At 44.0% G+C, this 21381-nt stretch overlaps 1 protein-coding gene across 1 annotated transcript; it reads left to right on the forward strand.

The window, feature by feature from the left end:
* The first annotated feature begins 1727 nt into the window (after positions 1–1727).
* On the forward strand, positions 1728–5037 carry LOC309716343 (E3 SUMO-protein ligase ZBED1-like). Its single transcript, XM_082550092.1, has 2 exons — positions 1728–3195; positions 3801–5037. The coding sequence occupies exons 1-2, from the start codon at positions 2292–2294 to the stop codon at positions 4814–4816; spliced, it is 1920 nt and encodes a 639-aa protein (XP_082406218.1). The 5' UTR covers positions 1728–2291; the 3' UTR covers positions 4817–5037.
* The last annotated feature ends 16344 nt before the right edge of the window (positions 5038–21381 follow it).

Raw genomic sequence — 21381 nt, forward strand, 5'->3', positions numbered from 1 at the left:
AATTAATAGTAAATGGCCTGTATTTGTATAGCGCTTTACTTAGTCCCTAAGGACTCCAAAGCGCGTTCAGTCATCCACCCATTCACACACACATTCACACACTGGTGATAGCAAGCTACTTTGTAGCCACAGCCGCCCTTGGGCGCACTGACAGAGGCAAGGCTGCCAGACACTAGTGCCACCGGGATTTCTGACCACCACCAGTAGGCAACGGGTGAAGTGTCTTGCCCAAGGACACAAGGACTGAGACTTTTTTGAATGGACCAAATCTGCCATTTAAAAGAGAAGAAGATGACATGGGAAAAAGCAGAAGCTTCAGCTAAGTCAGCGGTAGCCTCCAAGAGCTCCGCAGCCACTGACCACGAAGCTAAAGCTAAACTATCTGGTTTGGAAAAAGGCATGTCTGCTTTCAACAAAGAAAATACGGAGCTGCAGGAGAGAATGTTGGAACTAGCCCTTGTGATGTCCTCCCGATTTGCATACAATGCAGTTCATCAGGGGTCAAAAATGTCCCCACTTCATTTGACTGTTTTTTAAAGTATAAAGTATAAATTGTCAATCAATTCAGTGTTACACCTTAGTTTTACTTAAGACCAACACATTAACACAAAATTTACTCAACATTTTACATTTTAGGGCCACCAGACCTTGTTTACAAAAAATAAACCCTGTTTTTTTAGCGAAAACAAATTGAGAAAATTAAATATTTAATTATTTAGATAATTTTGACTATCTGAATAACTAGAGAGTGCTGTATGTTGAACTTTAGTGAGAATTATTATTTTTTTGAACCATTTAAATTTTTTAAATGGCAGCACATAATCACACTTGTGGTCCTCAGGGGTCAAAAATGACCCCACTTCATTTGACTGTTTTTTTAAAGTAAAAAGTATAAATTGTCAATCAATTCAGTGTTACACCTTAGTTTTACTTAAGACCAACACATTAACACATAATTTACCCAACATTTTACATTTAAGGGCCACCAGACCTTGTTTACAAAAAATACACCCTGTTTTTTAGCGAAAATAAAACAAGAAAATTAAATATTTAATTAAATTAAATATTTAAAAAAAATTCTCACTAAAGTTCAACATACAGAGTGCTGTATGTTGAACTTTAGTGAGAATTCTTTTTTTGAACCATTTATAAATTTTAAATGGCAGCACATAATCACACCTGTGGTCCTCAGGGCTCAAAAATGACCCCGTTTGCTTTCACTGTTTATAAAGCAACAAGTATAAAATATCATCCATCTCTGTGTTTCAAGGTTTTATTCAACTTTATTCCAACTCATTGCCTGACAGTTTTCTATATTTTGGCATGGTAGGAACAGCAGGGCATGAGTCTGAGTGAAGGCAAACTTTCATGAGGACAAAGGCGTGTCCATATTTGACCCAAGTGCAGGAGGAAGCTCAGGTTTATTCCTTTGCACTGGTCCCATCATGGACAGCTTTCTTTCTGCAGTTGCAGGCCAAGAGGCATATACAGTAAACAAGCTGTTACAGGTGATTGTTTTCTTTTGGAAACCTGCAATGTTAGGGACAACTCACGTTTCCTGACTGCAGGACAGACGGTTTGCCATCGCACACTAGCATGTTCCATGTACAGCTGGACCTGCATCACATGCTGCCCATGTTTTTGTCTCAAAGTTCCTTGGTTTACTTGGATGTTCTGTTGGAGGGGACAGAGTCCTTTGAAGGGGACTTGGTGCTCATACAGTCACATCAATACCAGGATCTTACATCACAGCAGGAGAAACACCCACTTGTGTTTCAAGTCAAGTCAACACCAACACACACCATACACCTCAAATGGGAGCACGTTTGTGTCATGAACGATGATCATCTATTGTGTCTTTATCAAGAAATTATGTCCTTTTTGTGCTTCTATCATTAATCTTGTGTCACCTTTAAAACTTCTCTACCAGACTCAGGATGTCATAAACTGGCCGTAGCGACTCTACTGGATGCACGGCAGTAAGAATCAACACACCCACATATGCCTACAGCTAGAGCTGGGCGATATAACGATAACGATATGTATCGCGATATAACTTTTACTCGATAGAGAAATTAAACTATCGCGATAGACCTCGCCGCTCTTGTCCTCTTAAAAAAAAAAAAGAAAAAAAAAAAAGTCAGCCAATCCAAATTAAGTAGCGCAGAGCCGAACCAATCACAGCCGCAGCGTCACGTCACGTGACTTGTTACGTACAGCACAAGTGCCAAGGCGCACGTGCGTATTTGTTTGCGAAGCAGCTAGCAGCTAACCGCCGTGTCGACTGGGTGATGGAGAAAACGAGTGCACCAAGTAGAGAAAAATCAACCGAGAGAACGGAAGAGAACACAGATGACGGCTCGAATGCCGAAGAGATTGTCGAAAGGAAGGGCCGGAAAAGTTCCGTAGTGTGGAGATATTTCGGCTATTTGAAGTCTGACAAAAAACAGAGTAGCACGCACTGTAAGTTGTGCCGACAGCATGTTCCCACCAAGACTGGAAATACAACTAACCTGTTTCATCACCTGAAGCAGTGCCACCCACAAGAGCACGCTCAATCTCTGACTGAAAGTGCTAATTTGTCATCAAAAACAACCGGGGGAATCCCTGCGAAGCAGCAACAGTCAATTGAGTCGGCTTTCTCCAGCGTCTTACCATATGACAAAAAAGCTAAGAGACATAGCGACATAACGAATGCCATAGCCTACTGTCTTGCTAAAGACATGCTACCAATAAACACGGTCGAAAATGAAGGATTCAAGCAGCTAATTAAGGTACTGGATCCTCGTTACCAACTCCCTGGACGTAAACATTTCTCTCAGATAGCGCTTCCAACGCTATATAGAGAGTACCGTGAGGCTGTTGAGAAGGAGCTACAAACTGTATCGTTCTTCGCTACTACATCCGACATGTGGTCAAGTCGCACGTCAGAACCTTACCTTAGCCTTACTGCCCACTATATCGACCAAGACTGGAATCTGAAAAGCAAATGTCTTCAAGCTGCCTACCTTCCCGACGACCACACGGGTGAAGTAATTGCATTAGGACTGTCAGAAGCGCTTGCATCCTGGGGACTGAGTGAAGACAAACAAGTCTGCATCACAACCGATAGTGGGACAAATATAGTGAAGGCCACATCCCTGAATAACTGGACCCGGCTGCAGTGCTTCAGACATCGACTTCACTCAGCTATCGGTAAGTTGGGAAGCAGAATAAAATTAAAAATGCCTCTTTTAATTGTGTTTTTGAGCCCATGTAAACATATTAAAAGCTAGAGATCTAAATCACTTCAATGGTTATTGTTAAAAAATAAACATCAGAAAGAATATTCTTCATGTCAGCCTATTTATTTGAGGTAATAGTTGCTGTTGGCATGCATAATAGGCAAATATTCAGTCACTCTTCAGTGTAAATCAAGTTGACAAAATGTGCCAAATAAAATTTAGAATTTTGGGGTTCTATCAGGATCCCAATTGGCTAATACAGAACCTCAGCTCTTTTTCCTATAAAGAACATTAAATTATGATTCCACCAAATGGGGCAATTCAAGACAAAAAGAACAAGTGATGAAAACGTCAAACAATGATGTTGATAACACCAGCCTCTGTCACCTTTTTAAATATAAGAAAAAAAAATTTGGTCAGTCTGTCAGCAAAATTTAAAAAAGTAAAAGTACAATCATAGCAAGTAAATGTGTTTTCAGGGCAGTGAAATTTATTTGTGACTGGAAAAAAAAAATCAAAAATCTTAAATTAAATTCTGAGGTTAATATGTGCTATTATTTACCTTTTTATCCACAGAAAAAGCCGGCAAAGACAAGAGGATGGAGCGAGCTGTGGCCGTGTGTAAGAGAGTGGTGGCCACCTTCAGTTTCTCTTGGAAGAAGAAAAGGGAATTGGCTGCTGCTCAGGAGGAGCTTCACCTACCCCAGCACAAGTTAGTGACAGAGTCGCCCACCAGGTGGGGCTCACGCCAAAAAATGGTTGGGAGGGTTCTGGAGCAACATAAAGCTATCTCTCAGGTCCTCAGTGCAGATAAGAAGACCAGGCACTTGGTTCCTTCCTGGCAAGATCTAGATGTTCTGGAGTCTGTGCATGTGGCCCTGAACCCACTACTGGAATTCACAGATTCACTTTCTGGAGAGTGTTACGTGAGTGTGTCCTACCTCAAGCCGATGCTTCACCTTTTCAGAACACAGATTCTGAAACCATCTGAGGATGAAACACAACTTACAAAAGACCTTAAGATGACAGTCATGACATACCTTGATGAAAAGTACAATGACCAGATTACAAATGAACTGCTTGATGTTGCAACCCTGCTAGATCCGCGCTTCAAAGTACAATACATTAATGCAGAACACGTTGATGCCATCAAAATGAGAGCAGTGTATGAGATGTTGGGGCAAATTGAGCACCCATCCACTTCAGCTGGAACGGAGGAAACAGAAGATGGTGGAGCTGCTGCAGTACTACCAACCCAGAAGAAACAGAGAAAGTCACTGGGCAGTTTCTTTAAGAAATCCCACCCCACCAGCACAGGGCTCACTGAGAAAGAGACAGTTGAAAAGGAGCTTGAAAAGTACTTGCTGGCACCTGATGCAGACAGTGAAATGGACCCACTTGAGTGGTGGAAAATCAACGACAGAAGCTTCCCAAGAGTTAGCTGCCTGGCAAAGCGCTACCTGTGCATCCCCGCAACCAGCAGCCCCTCTGAGAGGGTATTTAGTACAGGGGGTAATATTGTGACTTGCCACAGGGCCGCTTTAAAGCCTGAAGCAGTGGATAGACTTGTCTTCCTGTCCCACAACCTGTAGGCTTTTTTCAGACTAAAGTTTATATATATATATATGTGTGTGTGTGTGTGTGTGTGTGTGTGTGTGTGTGTGTGTGTGTGTGTGTGTGTGTGTTGCACCTTGGATGTGTACCTAGGATTTAAAGAATGTTCTGTTAGCATCTTTATTTTAAAACTGTTGGAAAAGCTCAGCTATACAACAAGGAGAGTGAGAATTTCCTTTTAGTTCTCAGTTCATTTGATATTGACAAAAGTTAGTCAATTTTGTCTGTTCTTCTGTAAAAAAAACTAAGATTTATTTTTAGAATTAATATTTTGTTTCTAAGTGGAAGTGACAATTTAGTAGTCTGTTTTGTTTGTTCTATTTTCAAACTTAAACGCTTTAGTGGCTGCTTTTTGTTTAGTTTGCAATATTTGCCTTTATTTATTTGAAACTGAAGTCTCATTTTCCTTAAGTACATCTGCCCTGTTTAACTTATTATGGGAAATAAATATTTAAATCAAAACAAGCGGCTGATTATTTCACATTTTACTTGTGAGCAACGGCACATTTAAATCTTACAAATTTAGTTATTTGGCTTATATCGTGATAGATATCGTTATCGCCTGAAATGAAAAAAACATATCGTGATATGGAAAAATCTCATATCGCCCAGCTCTACCTACAGCTGCATTCGGTCCATTTTTCTTCCTCTCTCGTTGTCCCTCCTTGTTCGTCATCGAGTTGGCTGTAGAGCAGGTCATCTGCTAATTGGATGGTTGTTGGTTCAATCTCTGTGTGCTCTAGTCTGGAGTTCTTACCAAGGTGTCATTGGGCAAGTTACTGAACCCCAACTTGGTCTCTGATGCATCCATTGGCACGTGAACGTTAAAAAGCAGAATACAAGCAGAATACACTGTGTATAATGCTTTCAGTACTCGAGTAGAAAAGCCACTGAAGGAGTATGGGACCTGGCACATGTGCTTGGACTGTGGTAGATCATCTTTCTCTGAGGCACATGAGAGAGTCATGCATTGTCTGTCACTGGGAAGGTTAGAAGACCAGATCAGTGTTTCCTCACGTTACTGCAAATATTCCTCTGTCTCAGCTGATTCCTCTTTCCTGCTTGATTCTTTGTCTTCATCATAATTGAAATGGATGATGTGTAGTCCTCTGACACATCTTCTATTTCAGTTTCACATTCTGAAAATTCAAGAAACTTCAAGAAGCCCAGTCACTTTCTCTCCAAGCTCCTCAGACTACCATGTCCTGGATGCCTGAGAACCTACTTGAACATAGTTCAGATTCTTCATCACTTTCCTTCACTTCATAGCCTTCTTCCACTTCTGCAGGTGGCTGATGTGCTTTTTCAGAGAAAGGGTAGCATGTGCTCTAAATATTGACAATATTTTCTATATCTTCTAACCCTGGATCTTCCTGAACATTGATTCTCCCTCCTCATTATACTAGAGGACAATATGTGCTTTGTCCTACTGGTCATTGCTTTGCACAACATGGTAAAAAAAAGTATGCTCATCAAAGTATGAAAATCTCCAGTGCAATGGAGGCTTTTGAGCATACTTTCTGTGTATGTATTATTGTAGAGTCTACCTTACAATACGAAACACTTTGATGCGACTGTTGTTGTGATTTGGTGCTGTATAAATAAAATTTCATTGAATATAGAGCACCTGCCTCCTCATTGTGCTGCCTGTTGTGGTTGTTATGACCAGTGCTTGACCCCACACATCAGTGATCCAAGATCAAAGATGTTTGAAAGCAGTATGGTGTGAAAATACGGCTCTTTGCAACACTTTGTACTTTGGGGTCATTTTTGTCCTACAAGGACCACCAATGTTATAAAATTCAATAAAAACCACATAAATAAATCAAATTACTTAAAACTTATTCCAATCATTCATAGTATAGTAATGAATAACTTCTGTTATTTTCAGACCATTTGATGAATAAAAAACACATTTTTGATAGCAAAAGATTTCTTTAGAGGACAAAAATGACCCGTGGACATCACAAGGGCTAGAACAATACATGCGTCGCTGGAACTTGAAAATTCAACACTGAAAAGAAAAAAACGACGAAGAAGCAAAGAAGTTATCGACATCTTAGCTAAGATCGTGCCACATTGGGCTTCTTCACTTCTTCACTCGGCAACGCTGTGGACACCCACCATCGCCTTGTGAAAAAAGAAGCGGGCAATCCTCAACAAATAATAGTTCAGTTCACCACTACAGAGACACTTTCTGGAAATCTGACCAAGAATTCCTGGAGGAGGAGGCATCTAGCTCCTTGCACACCCAGGAAGATTTCTCCAAACTAGACTGGGAGGAAAGAGCTGCATTTTGGCCCAAAATGGAGCAAGCCAGAGCTGAAGGGAAGAACGTCTACTACCGAGGGCACGCCGGTTACATCAGCGGAGTTCGGGTATTCCCTGGGTGACTGTCCAGCTATTCACACATTACTCTATGAGTACAATGTGTTTTGCTAACAATACTAAATAAGTTACTTTCTTCAACCAAACTTTAAGAATGCCAAAAGTTTTAAAAAGGCAGGCTCAATACTTACTGTTTATATTACCTATTTGGTACTTTACTATAATAATTTTTATTAGAGGTCATTTGCACTTTGTGAATTCAATTTTAAGGGATTCAGTGTTCCCAGTTTTATAGAGTACTACTATTTATATTTGTCACAGTACTAACAAATCAGCTGGTGTAGCCTTACTATTTAAAAACGTTCATAATAAAATTGATACTCATAGGAAAGGCAATCTGGACATTGGCTAATTTTTGTACTCAAAGTGGATAATAGCTTTCTGATTTTATGTAATGCTTATGGTTACAACAATGTTGCTCAGAACAAACTTTTATTAACTGAAATAGCCAATCACCTAAAAGAACTATCTCACAAATACTCCACAAACAATCTTATATTAGGAGGAGATTTCAATATGGTTTATGACAAATGGCTTGATAGATCACACTCTAAATTCCAATCCCATCATATAAGTTCATTTTTACACAACTTCTGTTTAGAGTTAAGCCTAATAGATCCTTGGAGATTAGCTAACCCACTTGTTCAGTCCTTTTCATGGTTCAAGCCTAATGGCTCGGCTAAATCTCGTATCTGATTTCTGAATAATGCAGAATAATGTAGATGTGGGTGTCTCAGCTGTGTCTTTTTACATTTTGTGTGGTTTGAATAAATAAAAGAATAGTTATATAATAAACATATATAAATAAAAATAAATTTTTTACATCAGTAGTTCATTTTGTGCATAATTTTCTATTGTTGTTGATAATAAATTAATTAAAGCAATAAAACAACCTGAAGAGCCACTTGGGAGCTGAAAGAGCCGGCTCTTTTTAGTGAGTCGAGCCAAAAGAACCGGTTCTCTAAAAAGAGCCAGAATTTTGGTACCTGGTCAAACGAACAGTTATTTTTATAACTTCTGTTCCCTGAAGGAGAGGAATGAGGTACAACACATGACCTCTGGTGCCGTATGCCAGTGAGATAGCTTCCATAATCGAGTGGGACAGCCTCTGTTTAGACAGAGCTCTACCTCTATTTGGATTAGTGAAGCAGACAAACAGATGGTCCCATAAATACACACTCTGAGTGCACTCAATGTAGGTGCGTAGTACACGCACTGGACAAAGAGAATGCATCCTCCTCTGCTCCTCAGATGCAAAAGGAGGGGAGCAAAAGCTCAGCAAGTCAAACTCCATTGAGCTATAAGATGCAGGCATGAAAATAGGCAGCATTTGGACGCAATACGACCTTGTGGCCATGATGAGAGAACTGCGTGCAGGAGGGATGCACAGACAGCACATGAAGGTCACCCACTCACTTTGCCGAAGCCAAAGCAAGATGTAATGCAGTCTTATATGAAATAAATTTCATATCCACAGACTCAGTGGGTTCAAACGGGTGGCTACAAAGGGCCTCCAGCACCAAAGACAAGCACCAAGCAGGGACAATCGACTTAAGCACGGGTCTCTGCCGGCGAACACCTTTCAGAAAACGTATGGCAAGGGGATGTGCACCTGGTGTCACCCCGTCAAAGCCAATATGACAAGCAGATCTAGCTGCTAAAGAAACCTTAATTGTCGAAAATGAAAGGCCCTTATCCAGCAGCTCCTGCAGGAATGTCAAAACATCCACAATAGAGCACTGAAATGGGAGAGTGTGGTAGTCCTGGCACCATTGCTCGAAGGCTCGCCATTTGCAAGCGTACAAGCCTCTAGTAGATGAGGCCCTAGTGCTCTGAATTGTCGCTATCACACTAGGTGGCAAACCTGTAGCAATCAAGTTTAACCTCTCAGCAGGTAAGCATGAAGGCGCCACAGATCTGGGTGCGGATGAACCACTTCTCCTCCTGCCTGAGAGAGGAGGTCCCTGTGGAGAGGAAGCTGCCAAGGACTGGCTGCTAGCAGGCTGATTATCTCGGCATACCACAATCTTGTGGGCCACCAAGGGGCCACTAGAATCAGAGAGAGAGACTGCCGACGCACTCTCTCTAGAACTGGAGATATGCATCGTGGTCGATTATGGAGAAGAACAGGGGGCAGTGAGTATTTACCCTGGAAGCTTACCCTGATTACCCTGAAAATCTGAGCCACTATTAAAGGGTGTAACCTCCATTCTCTCACCAGAGGACCCCCCCAGGAAAGAAGGTCCAGCCCCAGGTTCAGGTGGCCCTGGACATGGTTGGCTCATAGAGACAGAAAAAGAACACTGCACCATAACAGCAGAGAGCGAGACAGCTTCAACAGAGGAAGAGAGCGTGTTCCTCCCTGCCTGTTTATCTAAGACACCACTGTTGAATTGTCCGTCCTGACTAAGACGTGCTAGCCCTCCAGGACTGGGTGGAAATGTTTTAGAGCTAAGAACACTGCTAACAGCTCTAAGTGGTTGATGTGCAGCTCGTGCTGGGCTGTGGACCAGATCCCTCTCACTGATGCACAGCGCTCCCCACCTTCTTAGGGAAGCATCTGTGGACACCACCTTAGGAAAAAACGCCCTCCAAATCCGAGAGCCCTGATGCAGCAGCCTCCCTCCAAGGCTAGCACGCAAGACGCGGTTACCCTCAGCCTCCTCTGGAGGTGACGCGATGCACACAGATGGTGAGAGAGAGTCCAGCGTTGAAACGGTCTCATTTTTAACAGTCCAAGTGGCAATACGACTGTCATAGATGCAATCATGCCCAACAACCATAATATCGTCTGGAAACGTAGTCTGCATCCCAGCTGAAACTGAGCGAGGTAGTGATGAAATGCGGCCACTCTGTGCTCCGACAAATATGCGCGGCTGGAAAGCGAGCATATTTCCAAAGCGAGGAAAGAAATCTGCCGACTCGGGATTAGCGAGCTCTTTCGAAAGTTCACAGAGAACCCCAGTGTCTGAATGTGTGACAGAACCAGTGACAGCTGTGTCTCTGCCTGCTCTCTGGAGCAAGCTATGAGAGCCCAGTCGTCTAGGTAGGCTAAGATGCGGATGCGTCTCTCTCTGAGGGGCGCTAGCGCTGCTTCGGCACATTTCGCAAAGGTGCGAGGAGCGAGCGATAACCCAAACGGCAGCAACCGGTATTTGTAGGCTACGCCCTCGAATGCAAACCTCAGAAACTGCCTGTGTTTCAGGTTGTTGCAAACCAATCTCCCGGGCCAACTGCATTCAAGAGCTGTCGAGGGTTAGCATCTTGAACTTGTACGTTCTTAGATACGTGTTCAAGACTCGCAGGTCTAGGATAGGACGAAGCCCTCCCCCTTTTTTCGGAACAACAAAATAACGGTTGTACCAACCTTTGTCTGAATCCGAAGCAGGGACCACTCCACTATTGCTCTTTTCTGCAATAGCGCCTTTATTTCCTCTCTGATTATCATGGCTGCCTCGGGGCCGACAGTCGTGTTTACGACTCTCTGGAAACGAGGTGGCTTGACCCGGAACTGCAACCGTTAACTTATGGCAATGGTTCGCAACAGAGGGGTAAAAGCAGTGTCTCCCTGCCGCTGGACCCCTTCTCCACTCGAAACCACAGCTAGGAGGGCTGAGGTCCAACTTTCAACACATTTCTCTTCTGGGACACCTACTGTACCTCTGTACCAAGTTTCATCCAGATCTACTGTAATATTACTCAGAAATTACAAGAAACTTGTATTCAATTCAATACAGTCAATACAATTATGTCAATTTCAAAAATTCATTAAAAATCGTCCTTAGTAGTTGAGGTCCAACTTTCAAGACATTCTTCCTCTGGGAAACCTGCTGTACCTGTGGGCCAGGTTTCAGCCAGATTTACTGTAATATTCTTCAGAAATTCAAGGAAACTTGTGTTCAGTTCAATACAGCCAATACAATAGAATTATGTCTATTTAAAAAAATCATTAAAAATCGTCCTGAATAGTTGAGGTTCAACTTTCAACACATTCCTCCTCTGGGACACCTACTGTACCTGTGGGCCAGGTTTCATCTCAATCCGCTGCATCAATAATTGTTTAATATTGATGGATCAAAAGTGCTGCGGAGAGATTCATGACAGGGACTATAAAGAGACAGCATATTTGCTTGTCTTCACTGACTCGCTTTGAAATCCAGATTTTAATTTTGGAATATTAGGTGTACTTGTGGTTCCTATAGAATTTTAAGGTTCAACGGGAATCAGAGTCTTCATCTCTCAGGCCTCTCTTCTGTGGATGCAGCTCACATCATTCTGTACAATACGATAATTTTTAATTCTACAACTGTTTATAACCTGCATAGTTCACATTTCTGTATAGCTGTATATCTCATATTTCTGTATAGTTTTTCATATTTATATCCTTTTCATCACCTGTACATAGATTTTACTCACTACAGCCTGTACATACTTATAATTATAGCATATTCATAACATACTTCATACCGTGTACATTGTAACATACCATAATAGACCAATTTCTGTAATATACTTACATACCTATATTATTGCTAATATATATTGTAATATATCTATATCATGGCTAAAGCACTTCTTGATGGATGCAAACTGCATTTCGTTGCCTTGTACCTGTGACATGTGCAAATGACAATAAAGTTGAATTCTATTCTATATTAATTCAGAAGACAAACACCCGTCTCTGCTTTTGAGATTAGCATTAAAACCCTCAGTTTTGACTAATAATACAGTTATAGTGGATCAGGTGACCCTGAATCTTCCCTTATTTGTGCTGCAATAAGCCTAGGCTCTTGCAGGCTTCCCATCATGTATGAATTTTTTCCTTCTTTGCTCGTTCTGTGTTTATACACCTCTCTGCATTTAATCATTTGTTAGTATGTATCTCTTGCACAGTGTATATGTTGTCCTGTCTCCTTTTCATCAACCTCAGCCAGTCACAGTAGATGGCTGTCTCTCCTTGAGCCTTTTTCTGCCAGATGTTTCTACCTCTTCAAATTGAGTTTTTCCTTCCCACTCACACTAAATTTTAGCTCATATGGGGTACTTAAATTGTTGGGGTTTCCTTTGTATTATTGTTGTGTTTTTACCCAGCAACATAAAGTGTCTTTAGGTGACTGTTGTTGCGATTTGGTGCTGTATGAATAGAATAGAATCGAATAGAATAATGTACTTCAGACCGGGAGATTGGCAAAATGAATAAATAGGATGACGATTAGGGGAATTGGAGACAGCTGTGTAACACAGCAGGGATACATTGGGAATAAGAAGACAGTGGAAGTAAGACTCAACACAAGAAAGAGACAAGAGGCAACCAAACTAAAACACAGACTAAGACACACGAGCTTGACACAGACAAAACCATAAACAGACATGAAGACAAGACTGGCTTTAACACTAGAGTGTTTTCACAAATGTTCCATCCACTTGTGGAACGCCGAAGAAGAACTACACTTAAAAGCAATATGGAACTGAAAACAAAAGAATACATAATGTAAACATATCATCAAATAATCCAGGACTCACAAACAATGATATGATGAACAGAACTATAAAGAACAAAACTGAGAAATGCTTGGTAAACTGACCAAGAACTATGTCATCATGTCATTTTTTAATATCATAGTTAATGTGTCCTGATTTGTAGATAGTGCCATTTTACAAATACCAGGAAATCCAACTGTGTGACAAGCCGGAGTTGTTTGCCTACACACCCACTGACTATAAAAAGGGTCCAGGACTCTTCAAGCTGGGATACAGGCATCAAAGAAAAAGGTTTAAACAGATAGAAAGTCATCAAAAAGGCATTGCCTGTTGTTGCTGCTGCTGTCAGACTTTTTAATTCATCCACTTGTGTTAGACACATATTGAACAGGAATAAACATGACTCACTGCACTCTCTCACTTTATATGCCACAATGTTTGCTTAGACACCTGTATGCTTATATTGTTTATTATATCCCAGAAACATTAATGTTAAAACTTGTGTTCCTATGTCTATATATAAGTTTATTTTCATATCTCTATATTAATCTATTTATAGCTCCATTCCCTCACTTCATTGTATACAATTGCTTTGTTCCTGCATGAGTGCTATTTAAAGTGGTTTCACACACAGTGCCTCCAGATGAATACAGAGTACTTTTGGACAGCAGAGGCTGGAGAATGGTATTGCTCTCTGTGTGAAAAATAACTACTTATTTGAAATGAAGATGAATGTATGTTGTCAAGGCAAAAAAAAATTTTTCTTTTAAACAGTACATTGCATAATGAGAGTTGGCAGTTCGTCTTGTAATTGGAAGGTTGCCGGTTTGAGCCCCGGCTCCCACAGTCTCTGTCGTTGTGTCCTTGGGCAAGACACTTCACCTACTGCCTACTGGTGTTGGCCTCAGGGGCCGATGGCGCGATATGGCAGCATTGCTTCTGTCAGTCTGCCCCGGGGCAGCTGTGGCTACAACTGTAGTTTGCCTCCACCCGTGTGTGAATGAATAGTGGAATTGTAAAGTGCTTTGAGGGTCTCAAAAAGCGCTATATAAATGGAATCCATTATTATTATTATTATAAGATTAGGGAAACCTGCAGTCAGCTGAGACTGAAGAAGTCACTTGGATGAGTGACGAAACTTTTCTCCCATTGAAAACGCTACGTCCAGATGAACAGAATCAACCTGGATGATTGAGCATGCATCAAGACATTCTCCGTGTTGTTTCTGAATTCTTTGTCTCCTTATGAATAATGTATATAATTTTGAATAATTTCATGTAAATTTAAGTCTTATTAATAGAAACTGAGGAAAGAATGTATGTCATGGTCCCTGTGCCCCGCTGGTCGATCCTCTATTGGGCAATATGTTTGTGGTTTGCTTGCTCTCTCTCACTCTCTCTCTCGCCGCAGCAACGCTCATTGCGGGCTCCCGCTGCTGGCCCACACACCTGCTCATCACCGCACCGGCCGCTGATCCCAGCTGATTACTGCACTACTTAGATGGCGAGTCTGCACTAGTCTTCGCTGGATCGTTGAGCTATCAACGTCAGTTAAACTTGTGTATCTGCCAACCTGTATCTTCAGAGCCTTTTGTAATTATCCCGCTAACCCAACATTTTGTGTTTAGATCGTTTTTTTGGAACCGGATTCTGAGAGGAGTGACTGAGGAGGAACTTTTGTACAGAAAGTGTGGAGCACCCTTCCCCCTAACCCTGTTTCCCACGGACCCTGGCGACCCGGACCCGTTTCCCCTGCACGTTGTATATAGCCACTTGGTGATTGTGTTCACTGTGAATAAACGCACTGTTCTTCGCTTAAAGGAATACCCTGGCCTACGCCTGAGTCTCTTTCGGAAACCTTATCAATGTAATTTGTTTTTACACGTCTTGATACTTGGATATGGGGATTAATAGGTAGTTATTTATATATTTTCATTATGTTCTGTATTTCAAACTGTAAATTAAGCTTGTTTGGTTATATTTTTTTATTGCATTCTTGTAACATTTAATACATTTTTGATAACATAAAAATATATCTGAAAGATACCTGCATTTTTCAATACAAAATTCACAGATATTTTCAAAATTGATTTGGCATGCAGTGTTACATTGGTAAAGTATAATATATTGCATTAGAAACTTTCACAGGATCAGTACTGGACTATATCAAGTTCTGTATTGCAAATGTGACTGTGGACAAAAGCATTCGGGTTTTCCCAAACCAAAAACCCTGGATGACCAGTGAGGTCTGCACACTCCTCAAAGACCACAATGCCGACTTTAGGTCTGTTGACAGAGCTCTGTACAGGTCTGCTCGAGCTGACCTGAAAAGGGGTCCCACCTGTCCAGCAACAACACACAAGAGGTGTGGCAGGGAATAATAGACATCATAAACCACAGAGGCAGAACTGTGAAAACAGAAAACCTGAGTGTGCAGCTAGCAGAGGAAATAAAAAGCTTCTTCGCCCGCTTTGAAACACCACAACAGCAGCATTCATCTGCCTCAGCCCTGCTCCCATCCTCATCCTCACCTGGTTCCTGCACCACTCCATTCACTGTAACGGAGCACGATGTCAGATGTGTGTTCCTAGCAGTGAACCCCAGGAAGACGGCCAGTCCAGACGGAATATGTGGTAAATTGCTAAGACCATGTCCCCACCAACTCACCCTCATCTTCACCAGAATCTTCAATCTCTCACTGGATGAAGCAGCCATCCCATCCTGTCTAAAATCAGCCACAATCATCCCAGTGCCAAAGAAGTCTCCCATCACCAGCCTGAACTATTATTGCCCTGTGGCCCTCACACCGGTAATCATGAAATGCTTTGAGAGACTAGTCCTTCAGCACACCAAGGATTACCTCCCCCCAGAATTCGACCCCCACCAGTTTGCAAACAGATTCACAGAAGATGCCATCACCCTCCACTCGGTGCTGAGTCACCTAGAACAGCGGCAGAGCTACGCCAGAATGCTCTTCATGGACTACAGCTCAGCCTTTAATGCAATCATCCCAAATATCCTCTGCTGACCTTCCACCACTCGCCCATTGAGAGTCTACTAACTTACTGCATCACAGTATGGCATGGCAGCTGCACTAAGGCGGATAGAGCCACCCCCCCAGCATGTTTGCAATGAGTAGGAGATGCTCTGTATCTCACTGTACAACTGTATAGTGACAAAGGTATTCGATTCTTTTCTAAAAATTGCTATAAACAGAGGAACCCAAACTGATGAAAAGTGGCGAATATTTTTTTTTCAAATGACTATTTTTAGTGGATTTTTGATATAGAAGCAGAATGACAGAATGTTAAAAGTGTCATGATCCTGGGTCCTTTTGACCCAGCATTTTGTGTTTTCTCTTCGCAATTTTGGTTCTGTTCTCTAATTGGTGTTTACCCTGTTCCCCCCCGTGTGTTCCTGTTTTATTGTGAAGGTCTGCGTCTTATGTGAGTGTTTTCAGTTTGCCTCCCTGGTCTCGTCATGTTAATCACTCCCAGCTGTGTCTCCCACCTGTGTGTAATCTCCCTGTGTTCTCTGAGTGTATTTAAGTTGTATTTTCTGTCTTGGTAATCGCTGGTTCGTCTGTGTTGTTTCCCCTCGGTCTCCCTGCGTCTCCCCGTATGTATTTCTCCAGACCTCCCTGCATCCTCATTCTGGTTTGTCTTATTAGTTTACCCAGTTTAGGTTTCCGGTTTCATGTTTTGTCGCCACCGCTGTTTGTACTCACACCCCTGTAAATAAACACTCATCTGCACCAGAGCTGCCGCATTTTGGGTCCTATTTCATATTCCACACGGCTTGCCCCGGCAAACCGCGACAGTACGAACCAGCCACCATGGACCCAGCGGCAGTGAATCCGTCCGAGGAGCTCCAGGACGACATTGCGTACAATGTGGAGATTCTCCTCGGGCTATGGCTGGAGAACCCTCCAGAGGAGCTTCGTCGTGCCGTGGAAAGTCGGCTACAACGGCTCTTTTCTGGCCTGCCATGGCTTCTGCAGTCGCTTCCTCCGACCATGCAGGCTTTTCTCCGGCTCACACCGCGCCTTCTCTCAGCCACTCCTGCCTCGCTGCCCGACTCGCCGGATGTGATCTTGCCCGGCCCGTCGGAGCCGTCTGCGGGGAGGAAACGCCGATCGCGCCGCAAGCGCGCCACCCCACAGCCGGACGTTCGGGCTTCTAAATAGCCGGCTGTGGTGAGTGAGGACTCTTTTTCATTTTCGGACTGCATGACTGTTCATTCAGGGGCTGCGTTTTGTGTGGCGGATGTCAACGCGAGCTGCTTATCGCCTGTGCAGCTACCGGCAGCTAAGTTAGCTCCCCCGCAGCCACTCTCAGCTCGGTTAGCTCCCCCGCAGCCACTCTCAGCTCGGTTAGCTCCCCCGCAGCCACTCTCAGCTCGGTTAGCTCCCCCGCAGCCACTCTCAGCTCGGTTAGCTCCCCCGCAGCCAGTGCTCCTCTCAGCTCAGTCTCCTGTGCCTCCTTCAGTTCATTCTCCTGTGCCTCCTTCAGTTCAGTCTCCTGTGCCTCCTTCAGTTCAGTCTCCAGTGTCTCCTTCAGTTCAGTCTCCAGTGTCCCCTTCAGTTCAGTCTCCAGTGTCCCCTTCAGTTCAGTCTCCAGTGTCCCCTTCAGTTCAGTCTCCAGTGCCACCCTCAGTTCAGTCTCCAGTGCCGCCTGTAGCGCAGGCCCCAGTAGCTCCGGCCCCAGTAGCTCCAGTGCCGCCTGTAGCGCAGGCCCCAGTAGCTCCAGTGCCCCCGCTACCCGTAGCTCTGGCTCCAGTATCACCGGTTTCACTCATTCACTCCATGCAGGGAGAAAGTCTAATATCACCTCAAGGTGCTTTTCATGGTTCAGCCGCCATTGGCACAGTTTGCCGCTCCAGGGCTTCCCCAGAGGCTAGGTCTCAGTCCCCGGCTGATTCTGGACCCCTGAAGTTTATGCAGCCACCTGAGAACTGCACCATGTCAGCGTTGCCTGGGCAGAGCCAGTGCTCAGTGCATCGCCAGTTGCCTTCGTGTTTGCCAGAGGAGTCCATGACTGCTGGCTTAGTGGTGACTTCTGCTGGAGGGTCCGTGGGACCGCTCCGGCCTTCGTCTCCTGTCTCCGCTGGAGGGTCCGTAGGACCGCTCCGACCTTCGTCTCCTGTCTCCGCTGGAGGGTCTGAGGGACCGCTCCGGCCTTCGTCTCCTGTCTCCGCTGGAGGGTCCGAGGGGCCCGTTCAGCCTCCTGCCTCCGCTGGAGGGTCCGAGGGGCCCGTTCAGCCCGTCCAGCCGCCTGCTGTAGCTCCATCATCATCCTCGCCTGCTGCAGCTCCAGGGCCTTCAGCCTCACCTGGTCCAGCCTCCGTGTCTTCAGCCTCGCCTGGCCCAGCCTCCGTGTCTTCAGCCTCGCCTGGCCCAGCCTCAGAGCCTTCAGCCTCGCCTGGTCCGGCCTCTGCCTGTGCTTCGCCTGGTCCGGCCTCTGCCTGTGCTTCGCCTGGTCCGGCTTCAGCCTGTGCTTCACCTAGTCCAGCCTCTGCAGCCTCGCCTGGTCCGGATCGCCATCGCCTGAGTCACCGCCGTTGCCTTCTGCGCGGTCGGCCCCCTGAACTGCTCCATCGTCTCCCTCGTCGCCGCCGTTGCCTTCCGCACGGCCGGCCCCCGGACCCTATTCGCCTGAGTGGCCGCCGTTGCCTTCCGCACGGCCGGCCCCCGGACCGCCATCGCCTGAGTGGCCGCCGTTGCCTTCCGCACGGCCGGCCCCCCGAACTGTGTCCACGTCGCCGCCGTTGCCGTCCGCACGGTCGGCCCCCTGAACTGTTTGGACTCCTGTGCTGTCGGCCCCCTGGCCGGCCCCCTGAACTGTTTTGGACTCCTGTGCTGTCGGCCCCCTGGCCGGCCCCCTGAACTCTTCTGTTTTGGACTCTGTTTTTTCCTGTGTTCTGGTGTGCTTCGTTTCTTTTGGTTTTGGACTAGTTTTTTGTTTTTGTCTTTTGGCCTTCTGGTGCTCCGGTTTTGTTTTGCTTCGAGCCCTCCTTCCTGGGCCCCCGCCGCCCGCCCTGGTCGGGTTGTTTTCTGTTTTTTCTGGCTGTTTTGTTTCTTGTTGGGCTGTCTGGGGCCAGCCTTTGAGGGGGGGGTACTGTCATGATCCTGGGTCCTTTTGACCCAGAGTTTTGTGTTTTCTCTTCGCGATTTTGGTTCTGTTCTCTAATTGGTGTTTACCCTGTTCCCCCCCGTGTGTTCCTGTTTTATTGTGAAGGTCTGCGTCTTATGTGAGTGTTTTCAGTTTGCCTCCCTGGTCTCGTCATGTTAATCACTCCCAGCTGTGTCTCCCACCTGTGTGTAATCTCCCTGTGTTCTCTGAGTGTATTTAAGTTGTATTTTCTGTCTTGGTAATCGCTGGTTCGTCTGTGTTGTTTCCCCTCGGTCTCCCTGCGTCTCCCCGTATGTATTTCTCCGGACCTCCCTGCATCCTCATTCTGGTTTGTCTTATTAGTTTACCCAGTTTAGGTTTCCGGTTTCATGTTTTGTCGCCACCGCTGTTTGTACTCACACCCCTGTAAATAAACACTCATCTGCACCAGAGCTGCCGCATTTTGGGTCCTATTTCATATTCCACACAGCTTGCCCCGGCAAACCGTGACAAAAAGAAGTTACTTTTAGTCACTCTAAGCTGGGCATTACGTTCTCTAGCTGTTCAAAGCCATGGAACTTTAGACTTTCCAAGCAAATAATGATGGCCATACTGATGTTCATTTTCATTTTTATGATGTTTCTATTTTTACATAATTCCTCCCACATAGCAAAATTTGTATGGCCCGGATCTGTCCCACACATGGCCTGCGTACCGCAAAGAATGACGGCCCTATGGTGGCCCAGATCTGGTTCATGTGTGGGCCACACATGAGCCAGCACAAGGCTAGTTGCAGACACACTGCTGGCCCTGTGCTGGCCCAGAACAGTTTCAACCCTCGCCCCTGATGTCAGCCTAATGTGTACCTTAGCCATGTAAGCCATGTAATAACAACATGTGCTGGAACATAATAGTGCAAAAGTAACATGACGAAACTCTGTTCAGACAGTGAATGGACTGATTCTTATATAGCGCTCTTTTACTCACCCATATTACTCAAAGTGCTCTATACAACGATGTCACATTCACCCAATCAGGCCAGATGTGGCATGCCATCACATAAACAGTGCCATCTTACCATGCCAGAAGTCAGCCAGCAGTGCCGGCTTGACACCAGATCCAGGCAAGACCCATCTGCTATGTGGGATGACTTGTTCTTTTGGTGTTTTAGTTGTGGATTATGTTTGGGCTGTGTCTCTTGCCCTTTCAGTATTGTTTTCTTGTGCTTCTAAGTGTCCCTTTGTTTCTTTTTAGGTTATGTAGTATGGGTTAGGGATGTTTTGTATGTTGGTTTTGTTTAATAAATCCGCCTTTTGGATTATTCCCTGATGTGCCTGGGTTCTGTTACTTAGTGTCACTTCGAAAGGCACACAGCCAGCATTGACATATAATTGTTCTTTCAATTTTTGATAAAGATTACAGTGAATTGAGATGTAACTTGGCCCAGAGGTACAGTAGGTCGCCCAGAGTAAGACTGTGTTGAAAGTGTATTGAATTCAATATACATGTCCTTTAATTTTTGAGTACTATTACAGTAAATCTGGATGATATTTGGTACAGAGGTACAGTAGGTGTCCCAGAGGAGGGATGTGTTGAAAGTTGGACCTCAACTACTAAGGATGATTTTTAATGAATCTTTGAAATTGACATAATTGTAGTGTATTGGCTGTATTGACTTGAATAAAAATATCCTTTAATTTTTGAGGAATTTTACAGTAAATCTGGATGAAACTTGGCACACAGGTACAGTAGGTGTCCCAGAGGAGGGATGTGTTCAAAGTTGGACCTCAAATACTAAGGATGATTTTTAATGAATTTTTGAAAATTGACATAATTGTAGTGTATTGACTGTATTGTGTTGAATATAAGTTTCCTTTAATTTCTGAGGAATTTTACAGTAAATCTGGATGAAACCTGGCACACAGGTACAGTAGGTGTCCCAGAGAAGGAATCTGTTGAAAGTTAGACCTCAACTACTATGGATGATTTTTGATGAATTTCTGAAATTTAGGCTGTTCCATTGTAATTTGTGTGCGCGCATGCATGTGCGCGCGGGTCTAGGCTTTCAAGCGAAAAGGCGCTACCGTAAAGACTGGTGTAAGAGCGCGGAGAGAAGCGGCTGGCTTGACCGCGGCTCACAAATGACGGCTCATTCATTCATTCATTTATGAAATTCCAATGTTGCAAGGACAATATGTATAATGCTTACCGTTTAATAAAGAACACTATCCTGAAATGCAAAAAATTCAAATTGCTGGATCGGCGGACAGAGACGCTTTCTCGCAAGTTAAGTAGATTTTTTTAAGGCGTTTTTTTCCGAAGTCGCAAAAAGTATAACGTCACAACAAAGTGATTGTTCACTTGCAATGTTTAACCTGGAACAACATTTATTATGATGACGTGGGAACAACACCGACATGAGGATATCAGATCGTGTTACAGTCAACAATGTACATTTCAATACAATGCATTCAATACAATGCACAATGTACATTTCAAATTCCTTTAATTTTAAATATGTTTATATCGTCTATCCTGTAAAATAGTCAGATGTCTATTCATATT

Source organism: Aulonocara stuartgranti (assembly GCF_965226115.1).
Source record: "Aulonocara stuartgranti genome assembly, chromosome: 10".
Taxonomy (NCBI): domain Eukaryota; kingdom Metazoa; phylum Chordata; class Actinopteri; order Cichliformes; family Cichlidae; genus Aulonocara; species Aulonocara stuartgranti.

Coding starts and splice junctions, on each gene's coding strand:
- LOC309716343 (XM_082550092.1), top strand. CDS start 2,292: ATGGAGAAAACGAGTGCACCAAGTAGAGAAAAATCAACCGAGAGAACG. Junction 3,196..3,800: donor TCGACTTCACTCAGCTATCG/GTAAGTTGGGAA, acceptor TTTTATCCACAG/AAAAAGCCGGCAAAGACAAG.